This window comes from Pyrgilauda ruficollis, unplaced genomic scaffold (assembly GCF_017590135.1).
Source record: "Pyrgilauda ruficollis isolate IOZ18807 unplaced genomic scaffold, ASM1759013v1 scaffold122, whole genome shotgun sequence".
NCBI lineage: Eukaryota > Metazoa > Chordata > Aves > Passeriformes > Passeridae > Pyrgilauda > Pyrgilauda ruficollis.
In genome coordinates this window covers 877508-892837 of record NW_024510544.1, presented here as the reverse complement: position 1 = coordinate 892837, position 15330 = coordinate 877508, and the positions used below count along the sequence as shown (strand labels likewise).

The following is a 15330-nucleotide window of genomic DNA, read 5'->3' as shown; positions in this document are numbered from 1 at the left end:
GTTTTGGGAGCTCCCTGTATTCTGCCCCACTGTCTCCCAGGAGAGCACACTAAGGCTAGACCAGCTGGTCCTCAAAAATCTATACAACAAATGGTAATAAATTCTACAAGGAAGCACCACTTTCTTTAAATTCCTTACAAACTTTATGGCTTTCCATAGAATAGTGAAATTGCACCAGGAACAACCTGCAAAGCTCGTTTTATTTTCAGGGCCAAGCTTTATCAAGCCTCAAGTGTCAAGTGAAGAGACCCTTCCTGACCCTGTATTTAGGACACCTGAGCAGTGGCCACTGCCTACAGGCAGCCCCTCTGTGCTGATCTTCCCCATCACCTCAGACACAGCAGACTAAGTTCTCTGAAAAAGCTGCCACAAAGCATGAACTCCACAGCACCAGGCAGAACACTTCCAGCACTCCTCAACCTACTCAGGGTCATCTAGAGGTTTTGGGAAATTTGGCCATAGGACACCTTTCCTTATTTCTAAAGATGGAAGAATGGAACAAGCTTTTCCTAGACAAAGACATTTATTAAAAGTTAGTCTGAAATAAATTCCCCCAATCCCCAGAGATCTTTTCTCTGTCCTTGCAGAAATGAAAACCAATCTGAGATGAGTCCTTGAGCAGGGGCCAGAGGCAGGGAGGGTACAGCCGGCACTCCAGGCCCCTCATGGCTACAATGCCAGAGGCAGGGAGGGCGCAGCTACCCCTCCAGGCCCCTCCTGGCAGCGATGCCAGCGGCAGGGAGGGCACAGCCGGCACTCCAGGCCCCTCATGGCAGCGATGCCAGCGGCAGGGAGGGCACAGCTGGCACTCCAGGCCCCTCATGGCCGCGATGCCAGAGGCAGGGAGGGCACAGCTGGCACTCCAGGCCCCTCCTGGCAGTGATGCCAGTGGCAGGGAGGGCACAGCTACCCCTCCAGGCCCCTCATGGCCGCGATGCCAGCGGCCATCCTGCGGGGCAGGCTCTTGGCAGCCTGGCGAAACTCCTCTGGCTTGGCCTTCAGCAGAGCTGCAATGTTCTGCAGCGCCCGCGAGGGCTGGAGGCCCAGGGCATCCATCACGTTGATCAGGTAATCTGCAAAATCAAGGCAAGATTTGCATTTAACCTGCAATAGACGCCGTGCAATGAAAGATACCCTTGTTCTTGGTGACAGGGAACCCTGTCAGGGACAGCTCCCACCCACAGGCACACCCCGGCAGGAACCCCGCGGGTGACAGAGCAGCCCTGAGCTCACCAATGTCCGTGGCCAGCTGCTTGGTGGAGTGTGCTGTGAGCTGAGGGATCTGCAGGATGACCTCGCAGTAGGTGTGCATGGTGGCCCTGGCGATGGAGCCCAGCCAGTAGTCAGCCACGTTGTCCAGCTCGGGCAGCTCATCTCCTGCACAGACAGCGCCCGTCAGCCGCCAGCACGCCTGGCCTGCCCCTGCTGCCTTTCACATAGCCCTGGCTGCTTAGTAACATCTCAACAGCTAATTAATACCATCTGAACAGCTAATTAGTAACTGGTTAGTAACATCTGAACAGCTAATTAATAACTGGTTATTAACAGGTGAACTGCTCCTTCCCAGGACAGCCAGGTAGTCAGAGCTTACCAGCTGGGTCTGGAGTAATCTAAGCAGCCAGGTACTCTCCCTGCACTGCACAGCACTGACAAGAGCTCCAGACCCAAAACACTCCCCTGATTACCCTCCAGGAAAGTCACTTCCAAAGGGCTGATGGGTGACCAGCTGGGACAGGGCACTGCCTGGCAGCTCCTGCAGGATCCTCTTCCAGGAGCAGTTTGCAAACCATGGCAGTGACAAGGATTCACAAGAGTTTTTTCCAGCCCTAAAGGCAGTCTGTGTTCATTAGTGCTTTGAAAATTATCAAGGCATTACAACATGCAAATGCTTCAAGGTGACATAATAGTAATGCAAAAGCCTGAACTAAAGAGTGTATTTTTGGAAGGTTCCAGGAAGCCTGTAAATACCAAGCTCTATGCTTTCTTCACTGTCTGTGGAAATAACACCACCATAAAGAGACTAAACCCAGCACAGCAGGTACACTGCCAGCCTGCAGGGAAAGGCATTAGGTGGCTACTGCTGTTCCCTGCAGCAGGATCAGTGACAGCAGGCAGGGCCAGCCCCCTGGAGCAGGAACAGCAGCCAAAACCCACCAGAACTCTTCAGACCCCAAACCACCATTTTAATGAACACCAAACTCACACAGACCAAGCCAAAGCTTCCAGTTTGAATGAAACAAAAACAAGTTTTACTCATTATTTAGAGGCTCCTCCTGGGTTTTACCAAAGGATTCTTGGAAGAAACAGTGTGATAGGAAAGGGATCTCGAATGGTTTTGTCACTGTACCACATCCCACCCGTGTGATGTCAGGATGGAAAGCTTTCCCCAGACACTCCAAGCCTTTGGTCTCACCCTACCTTGCTCTGGGGGGTATGGCAGTTTCCCAGCATGTAATGCCAGCTCCAAAGCAGAATCCTCTTGAGTGACAAATGGCTCCAGGTGCAGAGGAAGAGACATAATGTATTGCCCAATCTGGAATAAAAGCACAAAAGCTGAATCACTGAACAAATGCAAGGCAAGTCCTTTACTAGAGAAAAAGTCACACGCAGTAAATACACCTGAAAGCAGAGAGCTGAGCCTGACAGCCACTCACTCACCTACAAATTGGCTCTCGTGCATCACTACACTTGGTACAAGAAACAGTTTTTCACAAGGTCACAGAAGCAGTCACTGAAACACTCATGGTAAGAAAGACCTGCACAGAGAACTGCTACTCCAAGCAAATCTTTGCTCTCTGGAGAGTTCCCAGCAATTTGTTTTCTAGAGCAGAAAGACAGTTGAGCTCTTACATTGCTGATATATTCCAGAGGGGTCAGGCTGAAGTTGGGCAGGTCATCTGTCAGGGTCTCACCAATGCCACCAGAACTCCAGCCCTGTAAGGCAGAAAGTGCAGGATGAATCAATGACTTCCCAGAGCATGAAGCCTGTCAGCATTTTAGAAAGGGGTGACCCAACAACGTGAACTGTGACTACCCAAGGGATTCTAGGAAGTAGAACACAGACAGTGAGAAAACTGTTTACCATGTTATCCCTCAGGCCCAAAACACCCACTCTTCTTCTGCCCAGCTCTGTGTGGGAAACACGCCCACATGGGTCAGAAAAGCAGCACCTCAAACAAACACCAGAGCCTTCAAACGCCTGTGCTGCAAAGGCTGTGGGTGAGGGAAGGGAAACCGCTCCACTGCCTGCGGCTCGTGGCACAAAGGCAGCGCCAGAGAGAACGGCTCTGAGCAGGAGCCAGCCAAGCAGTGCTGACCCAGGGGGCCCCCAGGCAAACCCTGCCTGCCCAGCTCAGCCCGAGGCCCCGGTGCCCACCTCCATCCTGGGAACCAGCAGCAGCTGCTGTTTGATGCGCAGGAACACGGAGTCGAAGGCCAGCTGGTGGGACAGCTGGTTGAGGCGCGCCAGGGCCGCTCGCGACGCCGACAGCAGGCTGTGCTGGCTGGTGCCCTTCTCCTGACACACACAGAGAAACATTGACACTCACACAGGGGCTGGGCTAACATGCTTGCAGGGGTTTTATCCCTGTGCAGCAGAGCTTTCCTCTACGGTGGCACCGCCTGTTTCTTTTGGAATGACCTATTCCAAGCAGTTATTGAAGACAGAAACTGCCACTGCTCCCTGAGGACAAGGAATCAGCATCACATTCCAGCCTCCCTGGGCTCTGGCACATGCTGGACACTGAGAAACTTGCAGAGAAGGTGGCAAAACTGCCTTTTATTCAAAGGGCACAACTGATCCCCTGCACGGAATTAAGTTCTACCTGAAGAGTAGCTGTGGAACTGGACAGTTTAGTCAAGGTTTAAAGTCAGACACATGACACTGAAGGTGGAACCACAAAAGCTGCAGGTAAACCAAGTGCAGAAGAAATCAAAACATTTTGAGGAAATAAAACTCATAACCTTGAATTCACTACTGCATGTGACCAGTGATGGCAAACATAACTTAGATCCACGAGAAGATAACTAAAGCCATTCTACCCTGCTCACAGATCCATGCATGAATGATCCTGCAGAATTCTGTTTCAGACTGGACAGGGCAGCAGATCCTAAGTGGCAGAGAAAGCCTCAGAAGGTGGTGTGTGGGCTCCAGAATTTGAGATGGCTCCAACACAACCTTCCCAATGCTCAGTGTGATAAAATCTCCCTCACCTGAGCTGATGAGGGCATGTTCACAAAACAGAGCCAGGATCTGGGGAGAGATGGAATGAGTCCAGACTTCCTGGGTTTGGACTTTTCATCTCTCTGTGTATCAGTGTCTCTGCAGAACACAGCCCATGGAAAGGCTGCAGCCCAGCATGAAAAGTCATCAGACTGGGGGGGGAATCCCACCCACCATGGGCCCAAGAGCACACTGTAACAGAGGCAGGCTCTCCAGGCCCCAGGGCTACCTTCAGAGTGTAAAGTGTTTCCATAAGGCTGGCATACTCGGATGGATTCTCCTTCAAGAGATAATTGTATTCCTGCCAAGGATTTTTTATGGAGCTCTTCTTTTCTGCAGAACTGGTGTCCTGAAAGCCAGAAAAACTGCAAGGGCTGTAGGAGTCTGAGAGATACTTCCCAGCAGTCGACAAAATCCTGAAAACAAGTACACAAAAGTCACCAGCAGGATCCTCTGGACTCAGCAGTGCTGTCCTCATGCTGGCCCAAGGACCAGCACTGCCCCTGAGTGACTCCAAGGAGAGCATTCACTGACAGAGAGCTGCAGCCAGTCCTCTCCAGCTGTGCAACTCACCAGCTGCAGAGGTGCTGGGAGGACAGGGGGGTTTGTGCTCTGGGAACACGAGGACAGAGGGGCCCCACTGAGCACTGCAGGCTGGGCTCTTCTCCAGTCACACTAAGCACTTCAAGGAACCACAGCCTGGGCAGGGAACTGCTTACAACAAGGAGTAGCAAGATCCACGTGCTGCCTGTGCCTACACTCCTCAGGTTACAGGGAAGCCAACAGGTAAGGCACACCTACACATTTCAGCACGTGATCCATGCCCCATGTCACAAGGATCTTGCCAATTTGATCTGGTGGAAAATTCCTTCCTGACCCCCATCTGGCAGCCCACTGGTGGCCAGGCAGGAATCCAAGGAAAAGGATTCTTGGGACTGCCTCAGGGAACATGACTGGGCAGAACAGTCTATGCCCCACCTCTGAATGTCAAAGCATGGGGAAGGGGAATCAGTGGTGGCTTTCCCTCCATGGTCCATGCAACCAAAGCACCTTGGGGCTTGTTTTCTTTCAACTTGGTTCCTACATTGACAGCTCTGAATTAAGGCCACCAGTGCCCACCTGTTGGCCAGCTGCTGCTCGAAGTCTCCACACTGATGAAGGAGTTCACCACAAATGGAAATTATCCTGGAAAAGAGTAAGACAAAAACACACTGTGAGATTTGAGGCAGATAATGCCAGACCCCCCTCAGAGAACCCATCTCAGACCCACATCAAGTAATTATGAAAAGCTATAACCAAACCACAGCCCACACATCACTCAAGAGTCAATCTGGAGATAAACTCTGCATCCATTTGATAACACTGATTTTTTTTTTCCCCAATGGCCTCATCCATATACTACTTCTTGTCATCATGGGGAAGGCCAGCTCAGTGTCACTGGGAAAAATTCTAAGAGCTGCTAAAATTACAAGTGGCATGAGATGCAGCCTTGCTCCAGGCAGGGTGGGGAGCCCCACAGCCCTCCCCGTGCCAGGAGCAACCTGAAACCCACGCCTGACACTGGTGCTCCCAGCAGCACAGAGAGCTCAGCCCTGTGTTCTGCACTGAGAACTTGTGTAAACTGACCCCAAGTAGTTCCCTTTCAGCTTTGACACAAAAACCAGCTCTGAGCCAGACAAAGAAAACCAAACCCTTCACCGGACAGAGTTCTGGAATGCAGTCCAGTCCTCCTGGAACAGGGAATCTGCCAGGACATCATCCAGTTTACATTTCTTTCGTATAGACTGCAGCGTGTTTGTGAAGTCAGATGTATACCTGCAGTGAGAAAAGGAGCACAGAGAAGCACCAGCATGAGAGCAGGCTGGAGAGCAGCACAAACACACGTCCTGTGATTTGCTCAGTCAGTCCTCTGCAAGGGCCAAACGAGAACCAGAAATACTAAAAGGAGTAGAGAAGAGACACTCTGGTTCCACTCCAGACAGGTGGATGTGAGGAACTGATCAGCCACAGCCCACTCCAGCCTAGGCCAGAGGACAAGGAGCACGAGAGATGCTGCGTGGCTGCCTCAGTTTGCTGCCTGTGCATTACCAGGAGCTCTCCCTGCCTGTGAGAAGGAACGAGTAAGACATTTCAGCTACCACTACACTGACCATCTCCTAGGAAAGACCAGGAAAACTTTATACAGCTCCTGCTACTCCAACATCACTTGGCCCCTACTCCAGGAACATGGTGACAACAATCTCATGAATTTGTTTTCTCAGCTACTCCCCAGATTAGAACATGGATAAAGAGAAGAACATTCTGTTTTCTACCCACCCCCATTTTCTTTTTAATAATGCCCATAAGCTGGAGGCAGGTACATTGCTCTCTAATTGCCTATAAAGAAGGTGAGATCAGACTTGTGCTTTCCTCTTCCCCCCTCCCAAAGGGCAGCAATACCTGATTCATACCTTGTGAGCAGCTCTTTCAGAATCGTGAAGGAATAAGGAGTAAACCAGTATAGGAATAGGAAAGTGACACTTTAAGACAAGAATTAAGAGGGAACCTCACTCTGTGGGGTATCTCAGACTTACAGGCAGATCCTGAATGTGAGGTTACTTGTCCCAGTGACTGTGTATTCACAGAACCAATATGGTTGGAAAAGACCTCCAAGATTATCAAGTTCAACCTCCAGACTTATTTCCCCACTGAGATCTCCTTTCATCAGCCTAATTTACCTTATTTTGTTTTGGGAAACATTTTCTCCTTCGAAAGTATTTATTAAAAATGAAAACTCTCCGCAACCAGAATCAAAAACAGCTGGCAAGCTTTTGATTTAGCCACAAAATCTTTCATTTTTCCTCTAGAAAACAGCCTGTGCTCGAATGAAGCAGCAAGGGGGATACTGATGATTCATGGTACAGGCAGAGACACTTTCTGCTCTCAGCCATTTTCCATAAACTGCAGAGTCCTTGGCCACAAACTGCACACTCACAACTCGCCCAGGATAAATGGAGCAGCACCTAAAGGCACCTTACTTGGAGAAGAGGGCCTTCAGGGCCTTCAGCAGCCCACACACCCCCAGGCCATCCGTGAGCTTGACGCAGCTGTCGATGGCTCCGGCCGCCAGCGTGAAGAGTTTGCTGACTGAGTGGTTCAGCTCTTGGACACAATCAATCACTTCCCAGTGCTCCTAAATAACAACAGGAACAACAGAGCTGAGCCTGGCTCTTCTTCCAGGTAATAGAGAAAACACACCTTGTGTGACTGTTCTCTGCTATCCTCCTTTTCTGTGCAACTCTTAGAGCAGAACCATGCTGGTGCTCCCACCCTCCTGCCCACAGACTGCAACAACAGCCAGGCTGCCAAACCCTGCATTCCCCAGGTCCTCAGGGAAAAACAGCTCTGCCAACAGCAGAATATTCTACAAATGAAAGGAAACATAACCAAAAAGGAGAGGGGCAAAGAGAGCAGTAACTGTGACAAAGACCCCTGTGTTTAGTGGAAGCTTCAGCCTCTCCCAGGACAGCAAAGACTGGTACATTACCAAGGGCACTGCACTGATCTGGATGAGGAGATTCTCTTCTTCCAGGTCTCCATACTCGAGTTGATAGGGCTTGTAGGGAGCATACACCACTTCCACAAGCTCCATCACTTTCACGAGGTTCTGCTCCTCTACAAAGAATCACATGTTTAGTCTACAAAGAGATGAATATGCTACTAAAAGCCTCATTTCAAGCTACTAAAGCATGCTGCCTGCACAGGCTTGGAATGCTGCCCAACAGCTTCAATCTCAAGTACACAGATTGGGTTTTTTTATTTTTTTAGAAACAAGATTACTATCTCTACCTGCTTCCTAAAACCAAGATGTTCTACCTCAACAAGTGTCTCAAGAAAATCAGCACTCACTGACCCAAAACAGCCTGGGCGACAAAAATCTATCAAACATTCCAACCTACAGCAGAAGAATTGAAACACATCACTCCCACGGCGTCAAACAGGGGCAATCCTCATTCATCAGAAAGCCTAGTTCACACTTAAAATAATTGACACTAATTCGAGTCATTCAGCACTGCTGTGCCAGCGTTCATCAAGCAGAGCCGAACGTGAAGCACAAACTCAGCTCTCGGTGCCATGCCTGAGCAGGGAGCTGCCAACCCAAACACAAAGCAGGGCTGAATGATTACTGCCCAAATCAGAACTGGGCACCAGCTGTTCTCACAAAGCTCTGCCAAACTCAAACCTGCAGCAAACCAAAATTACTTTGAATCCTGGCTATCAGAAAAGACTTTGACACCCTGAGGAGAGGAAAGCAATGGAGCAGTCTGTCCACAGCCAGCACTGCCTCTGTGCTTGGACACTTTGGAGACCAGACTCAACAGTATGCCAAGCACCAGTCTGACCTCACAGCAGCTCCTGCCTGGAGCAGGAGACTGGACCAGATCATCTTCCAAGGTCCCTTCCAAACTGAATTATCCTGTGAATCACAGCTGAGCCCTCCCCTCACACATACACACAGGAACTGGTTTGAGTCTCCTCAGCTGAGTCACCTGGTCTTTCCATTCTTGAGATATTTCTTTTCTCAAACGTATTACCCACACTAAAAGAGACAGAAATAAAGGCTTTGGGTGTTTTTTTAAACACACTCAGATAACAGTTCAACAGTGGTCTTCCTATTCCATCATCTTCTACAATCTGGCATTATTTTCCCACGTCCTTTTTAATAATTTCTATAATGAACCACAAATTAAGCCAGAAAATGATTGATGTGTATGCAACCAGACCGACAACAGACACAGTCACACTCCCTGACATTGCCCAGCAATCATAATTTACAGGATCAAGAAAGAATCTGGGTTTAAACAGCTCAAGACAATGTTATGAGGAACCAAACACAGGAAGCACAGCATCAGGAATGCTCCATTAGCCTTAATTTTGGATTTTCCCACAGCCAGTCTTTGAAGCGGCCCCACCAAATTCATAAGGGTCTATAAATAGCCAACAGCTCCAGTCAGGTGTAAACTTGTGCAAACAGCACCTCACTGCTGTGTGGTTTGCAGGAATCACTCAGCAATCATGACCAAAGTGACAAACGTCCCAGGGAGGGGAAAGCACAGGGCAGATTTGGAAACAAACACTGAAGATGCTGCTGGGAAAAAACTACCAACAGTTCAAAAAAACCACTGGGCATTGTCACTTGATCAAACTCTAAGCCAGTAACAACATAAAAACTACAAAAAACAAAGACAAGCATCCAATGGATGCAGCCTTCAAGCAGGCTTTCTCTTGTTTAGTGAGGTGGTAATTCCAGGAAACTCCTCAACTTTTCTGCTTTGTCATCTCTCACAATGGGTCTTACTGCCTCTCTGGAGACATTTCCTTGTCTGGGAGACAGAAGAAACAGTAAAGCCTGTAAAAGGAGAAGTGCTAAATGCTATTTACCCTGCAGAGCCAGCTCAGGACAGGGCTGCTTCAGGAAACTCTGTTGTGTCAACAGCTCAGGTGCAAGATATACACACAAACACAAAGGTGCAAGTGCTGTGGAACTGGGCATTGCTTAGAAGAGATAATCCCTCCCTCCACCTAAAACTAAACAAAATCCCACAATGGGACTTCACAAAGGGGACAGCATAGAGTGACAGAATTCAGAGCCAGAGCCTTACTGAGGTTTGGCAGCATGGCTACCTCCAGCCCCTTGGCGAAGTGGACGGTGGCATGGTGCAGCTCCAGCAGCTGGGCCAGCTTGGTGTCCTGGCCCGTCCTCTCCATGGCAGTGCTGAGACACACAGGGATGGAAGGCACCAGAGCTCCCAGGGTTTGAATCAACAGCACAGTCACGACTTCATGGGGGTTCTTGAAGACCTGCGGCAGCAGAACAGCTGCATTGCCTGAGAGGAACACACAGAGCAGAGAGCAGCAGGCAGCTCCAAACCTGGAGCACCCACAAGGGGTGAAGAAGCCAGAGGTGCTCAGCTAAGGCTGCAAGAGCCACGCTGGCCTAGCACACAGGACAGCCCGACTGCGAGTCTAGGGCAGTACATAGAGTACAGCCACCAAGAAACTAGAAGACAGGCACAGGTCAAAAACTGAATACACAAGAACACAGGCACTACAGTGATTCAAAAGACACCTGACAGAAGAGGGCATTTGAAACAGAGCACTCAGTTGACACAGGTGTGTTGGGAAACAACATGAATCAGTAAAATATGAAGAAATAGGACTATATCACAAGTTAAATTATGGTCAGATAGGCAGAAGTCAGTAGTGAAAAGGCTAGAAAGTCTGTAATCAGCTGAGAATCAGCCACTCCACTAGCATCAACCTTTTTACAGCCTTCATTGTGACTTTTTCATCAGCTACTCTGTTCATTTGCTTTGAAAGCTGGGTTTACCATCAAAAAGGTCCAAGAGTTTTTCAGAAAGCAGAAGCAACACAGGAGATTGAGTGACATGAGCTGTGCCCCACCTGCCATTTCTCACAATCCCCAGTTCAAAGAATATCTGCTAAAATGTAACCTGACATCTGACCTGTAAGTCACATCGAATCATTAGGCAGAAAAAATACATTTCAAGGAAACACTGAGCTCCTCTGCAGCACAGGCCTTGCACTGACACTGGCTTTGTCACATGAAGATAACAATCTCTTACCCTTCATGGATGAAAAACTCTTCAACAATATGAACTTATTTCTTCATTTTACCAAAGGACAAAAACTTTTTTTGATCCTACATGATTCTTGGCAGGGAAAACAAGCACACAGACTCCAAGGGGTGACAGCAGAAGCCCTCAGATATCTTACACAGAGCAACACGCATCAGTCCAGCGTGACCTTGAGGGCTTCCTCCAGGCCAAGGGATAAAGCAATTCAGGCATTTCAAATGCCTTGCAACAGAACACATTTACAACATCAACAAATTAGTTTTAACTTAAGATACAGATGAAAGTGATAGAGCAGCTTTAATGTCAATAACACGGCAACCTTGCTGCTGGTGGAACACCAGAGCTCAAGTCCCGTCTGCAGGGCTGGACCAGGAGCAGTGAGCAGGCTGCAGATCCCATCCTGCACCAGTCAGGCCCAGAGTGTAAGTCAGGCTGAGCAGCCCTGAGCTCTGCAAGGCTTTGTGAGGATTCAGAGGGTGCCCAGCCCTGCCCTGTCCCAGCCCTGTCACTGCACCTGCGCTGCCCACTGCAGCTGGGCGTGCCAGGTCCCCAGGAGGGTGTCGTACAGCTCGGTCAGCTGGCGATTCAAGCTCAAGTCCCTCTGGCAAAGCTCCTGCCACACGGCCACCAGCTGCACCTGATGGGGAACAGAACCATCTGAGAAGAAAACTGGCAGGCCACAGGTCATGCTTTTGTTATGCCAAACCCAGCACTCCCCATGCACAGCACTTCTGCCAAAACATGAGGCTCCCCCTCGTGCCCCTCTCCCTGTTTCAGCATTACATATAATTCAGCACCACAGAAGGAAAAGACTTTCAGCTTCTTAGTGATTCAAAGATTTAATTAACATTGGTATTTTACTCATAAAATGAGATTGCAACTGATACCCCCATATAATAGTTGAAATACTTGGCAAGCCCCAGCCTTGAACTTAATCCTCAAAAGTCACAGTCATGTGAGAAATTTGAAGCTCAGGTTATGGCTACAGAACTGTCTGGAATTCCAACTTTTAATCTTACCTGAAAAGAGTTTACAGAAATCAGCAGCTGGCAAGTTGCAGTAATAAAGTTACTGCTGACATGGCCACATCCACAGCAAAGCAAACCCATAAGGCACAGAGAAATCAAGCAGAACACACACACTGTGTCTGCTGCAGGAAGGGACAAGGACCCGAATGGAGAACTACTCCTGCAACACGGGGAGTAACCAAGGCTGCTCAGAGGCAGCAAGAGAAGTCACAGAAGGAAATGCAGAGAGGAACAGGTGCCATCCCCCAGCAGAGCACGGCTGAGATCCGTGGGGCAGCAGCTCCCTCTGCAGTCAGAGCCCAGCCAGAATTCCGACTGCCATTCCTCAGCGTTGAAGTGTTACCGAAACACTCACCTTGTGACACTTGTAATAATAAGCCAGAAGCTGGGGCATCCGATCAATTTCAGTGAAGACTTTAACAAACATTTTTGCCTGATCTAAAAGAAACAAAATAACAGGCATCAGGATCAGCCTCAAAGCTGAGGGTGAGACATCAGTCTGAGCAAGAACTCCTCTTACAAGGGAGCAGGCACAATGGTCTACACAGAAAGAGACAACTTCATCTTTGTTTGCTTATCTTCTCAAACAAGAGCAGAACCGCCTGAAACCCACCTCAAACGAGATCAGACAGCAGACACACGGAATGAATTTAACTTCCTAACCTGCACATAGTGCTAACACATCCAGTATTAAAGCCAGAGCACTTCCTAGAAGGAAATAATTAGTTTCTAGAAACAAGCCAGCACTTACAAACCTAAAGCATACATGACAAAGGCCTCAGCTTTGCTTTCACCTGTCCTCAAAATGACACCTGTGCCTCAGACTGACTCATGGCACAGCTGCTCCTGCACAGGGCTTAGAAACACAGGTTCCTCCAAAGTCTGGTTTGTACCCCATAGACCCAGATCCCCCCAGGACCTCAAGGTGCACAGAGATGAGTGTCAACAACCAGAACAACTACTTTTCAGAAGTACTTACAGCAGCACAAGGAAGGAACAGCACAAAGAACTGTCCAAAAGACCAGTTTTCTAAGGAGAATTTGCAAAGCTGCTTTTACAAAGTAGTAGGAAGTCAGAACACTTCCAAACGAACTTCCTTCCTAATTACACCAATAACACCATGATAAAAACAAAGAAAGCCAAGGCCCTTCTGCTTATTTGAGCAGTACCTCCATCTCCCACATCCACATGGCCCATAAAATCCTGTAATCTTCTTGTTTCCTGCAGTCCACAGGTACCCCAAACCGTAGGAAAATCAAAGCAGCACTGGCCTGCAGGCAGCTGCAGAGCCCAAAACACTCCAGGGCATCTGCTCCACCAGGAGAAGCTCAGGACCCAGTGCCAGGAGCCTCAGGGCACCAACTCTCCACCCAAACTGTTTTAAAGACAACAAACTCAGTGCTGACAGCAAATGACACCAGGAGCTACTGACCTACAGACTGGGAGTTAAAAGCAGCAACAATCTGGGGGCTGGCCATGGCCTCCAGGCGGTTCTTCAGTGCCTCCAGGTGCACACACTTCTCTGAGTAATCCGGCGTGTCCACCAGCATGGCCAGGCTGCTCTGCATGCTGGTCAGCTTGGCTGAGATCAGGGACACGTCCTGCCAGCAGGGAAAGGCAGCCTGTCACCAAGGGCAACCTCAGACAGCACCAGCACCAGGGACGTGTGCCACAGTCACCTCAAAACCCGAGTTTTAAACACAGCTCCCTGCAAAGCTGGAGGCACAAATACCAAATAATCCAGCATTTACCTGTGTTTTAAGAGTCTCTTCAATATCTGCACTCAGTGTGCTCCATTTGTCTGCTTCCTGAAGTGACTCGGCAGCCAGCTGCATCCTGGACTTGACCCGGTCAATCTCTACCAGGACCTGCCAAAAAACCACAACACCACGTTCCCCACTGAAACAAAAAATGGTTCTCACAGGTACTTGGCAGTCAGCTTCTGCTTAAATTTAAAAAACAAAAAGGCGTGAAAAGATCATATTACTACAAGAAGATGGAATGGTTTGAAGGAGCTAGAGATGTAAAATCATCTTTCAAAATCAAATAACAGGTTAGTTTGAATTCTGGTCTTGCTCTTTTAGTATCCACCTTGCCTGAAAATGCTGTGCACCCCAGGCAGAACCCAGTGTCCCCAGCAGCTCTGAACAGACACCTGAGCAGCTGCTCCTCATGACATGCAGACTGCACAGCTGTGTCACACCCACCTTTCCACTTCTAATGGTAAAAGAAGTGGTTTTGCCTACCTTAAGTTCACAAGATTATTTCAAGTGAGCAACTCTGTAACTTTTAGAATTTCACAAGTTGCAGATAAACACTAAGAACTGACCTGCATGGACTGAGCTGTGTCTTCTTCAAACTTCTTTATATCCTCTTTAACAAGGATCATCTGCTCCTTCAGGAATGTTGCCTCCTGTTTCAAGACTTCCACTTCCCGGAGGACTCTGGGCATGTTCTGGAGAGCCTGATGGCTCGTTTCTGCAGGAACACGGAGCAGTCAGTGAGGAGGGCTGACGGCCCTTGCAGGAACAGGCAGTCTTTCAATAATCTTATCTAATCTTTAGCATTTGAAAAAACCCAACGCTAAAAAACAAAGCAAAACATCAAACAAACCTTCAGCTGTATCTTTAAACTTTAAGTATGTATTTTATCATGGGATCATTCAGGTGTAAAAAAGCCCTCTGAGAACATCAAGTCCAACTGTTCCCAACAGTCCAGTCCTGTTCCCCCGGCACTGCCAAGGCCACCACTAACTCATGTCCCCAAGTGCCACATGCACACGGCTTTTTAATCCTTCCAGGGACTCCAACACTGCCCTGGGCACCCTGTCACCCCACCTCAGGCAGCGCTGGCAGCAGCTGCTGTTTCCCAGCATTTAACGCAGATGCGATGGTGAACAGCTACGAGACCCGAGCGGGGCGCGAGGATCCCCATCCCGGGCCAGGCCGGCCGGGCCGGGATCGCCGACGTGGCCCGGGGCGGCCTGCACGGCTCCGCCCGGGGAAGACGAGGCGCGGGGACACGCCGAGCTCCCGGGCGGAGCCGAGCCGCGGCCGCCAAGGCCGGCCCGAGCCCTCCCCGCGACGCGCGCACCTTCCACGGCGTTGTTGACCTCCTGGATGAAGAGCTGCAGCTTCATCACCAGCGTGGCGGCGTGCGCGTCCACCTTGCCCGGGGCCTCCTGCTGCACGGCGCGGAACGCCGCGTTCACCCAGCCCTTCACCTCGAACTCGTCCGACAGGAACCGCGAAAAGTCCATCGCGGGGGGACAGCGGGGGACCGCGGGGGGACAGCCCGAGCGGCTGCGGCCCGGCCCCGCCGGCTCCCGGAAATGCGGGGCCCCGTGCCCGGGCCGGTGTCTCCCCGCGGCCCCGGCCGGGCCTGCAGCGGGGCAGGGCCTCCCCGCAGCCCCCGGCCCTGTGCCCGCCCCGGCACGGCTCCG

General features: G+C 49.9%; 1 protein-coding gene across 1 annotated transcript; it reads right to left on the bottom strand.

Moving 5' to 3' along the window:
* Positions 1-504: 504 nt before the first annotated feature.
* COG7 (component of oligomeric golgi complex 7) lies at positions 505-15222 on the bottom strand. Its single transcript, XM_041490324.1, has 17 exons — positions 14982-15222; positions 14218-14366; positions 13640-13756; positions 13321-13489; positions 12244-12326; positions 11375-11497; positions 9865-10063; positions 7749-7876; positions 7240-7394; positions 5921-6037; positions 5342-5407; positions 4452-4638; positions 3377-3517; positions 2851-2934; positions 2419-2533; positions 1234-1377; positions 505-1073 (listed from the first exon to the last, which is right to left on the bottom strand). The coding sequence occupies exons 1-17, from the start codon at positions 15145-15147 to the stop codon at positions 907-909; spliced, it is 2310 nt and encodes a 769-aa protein (XP_041346258.1). The 5' UTR covers positions 15148-15222; the 3' UTR covers positions 505-906.
* Positions 15223-15330: the final 108 nt, after the last annotated feature.

What these genes read in the sequence shown, in the direction of transcription:
- COG7 (XM_041490324.1), bottom strand. Translation starts at nt 15,147, where the DNA reads ATGGACTTTTCGCGGTTCCTGTCGGACGAGTTCGAGGTGAAGGGCTGG. An exon ending in TTTTAACTCCCAGTCTGTAG is followed by an intron (nt 12,327 to 13,320) that starts GTCAGTAGCTCC and finishes TGTTTCTTTTAG; the next exon opens with ATCAGGCAAAAATGTTTGTT. An exon ending in AGCTGCAGTGGGCAGCGCAG is followed by an intron (nt 10,064 to 11,374) that starts GTGCAGTGACAG and finishes CTGCTGCCGCAG; the next exon opens with GTCTTCAAGAACCCCCATGA.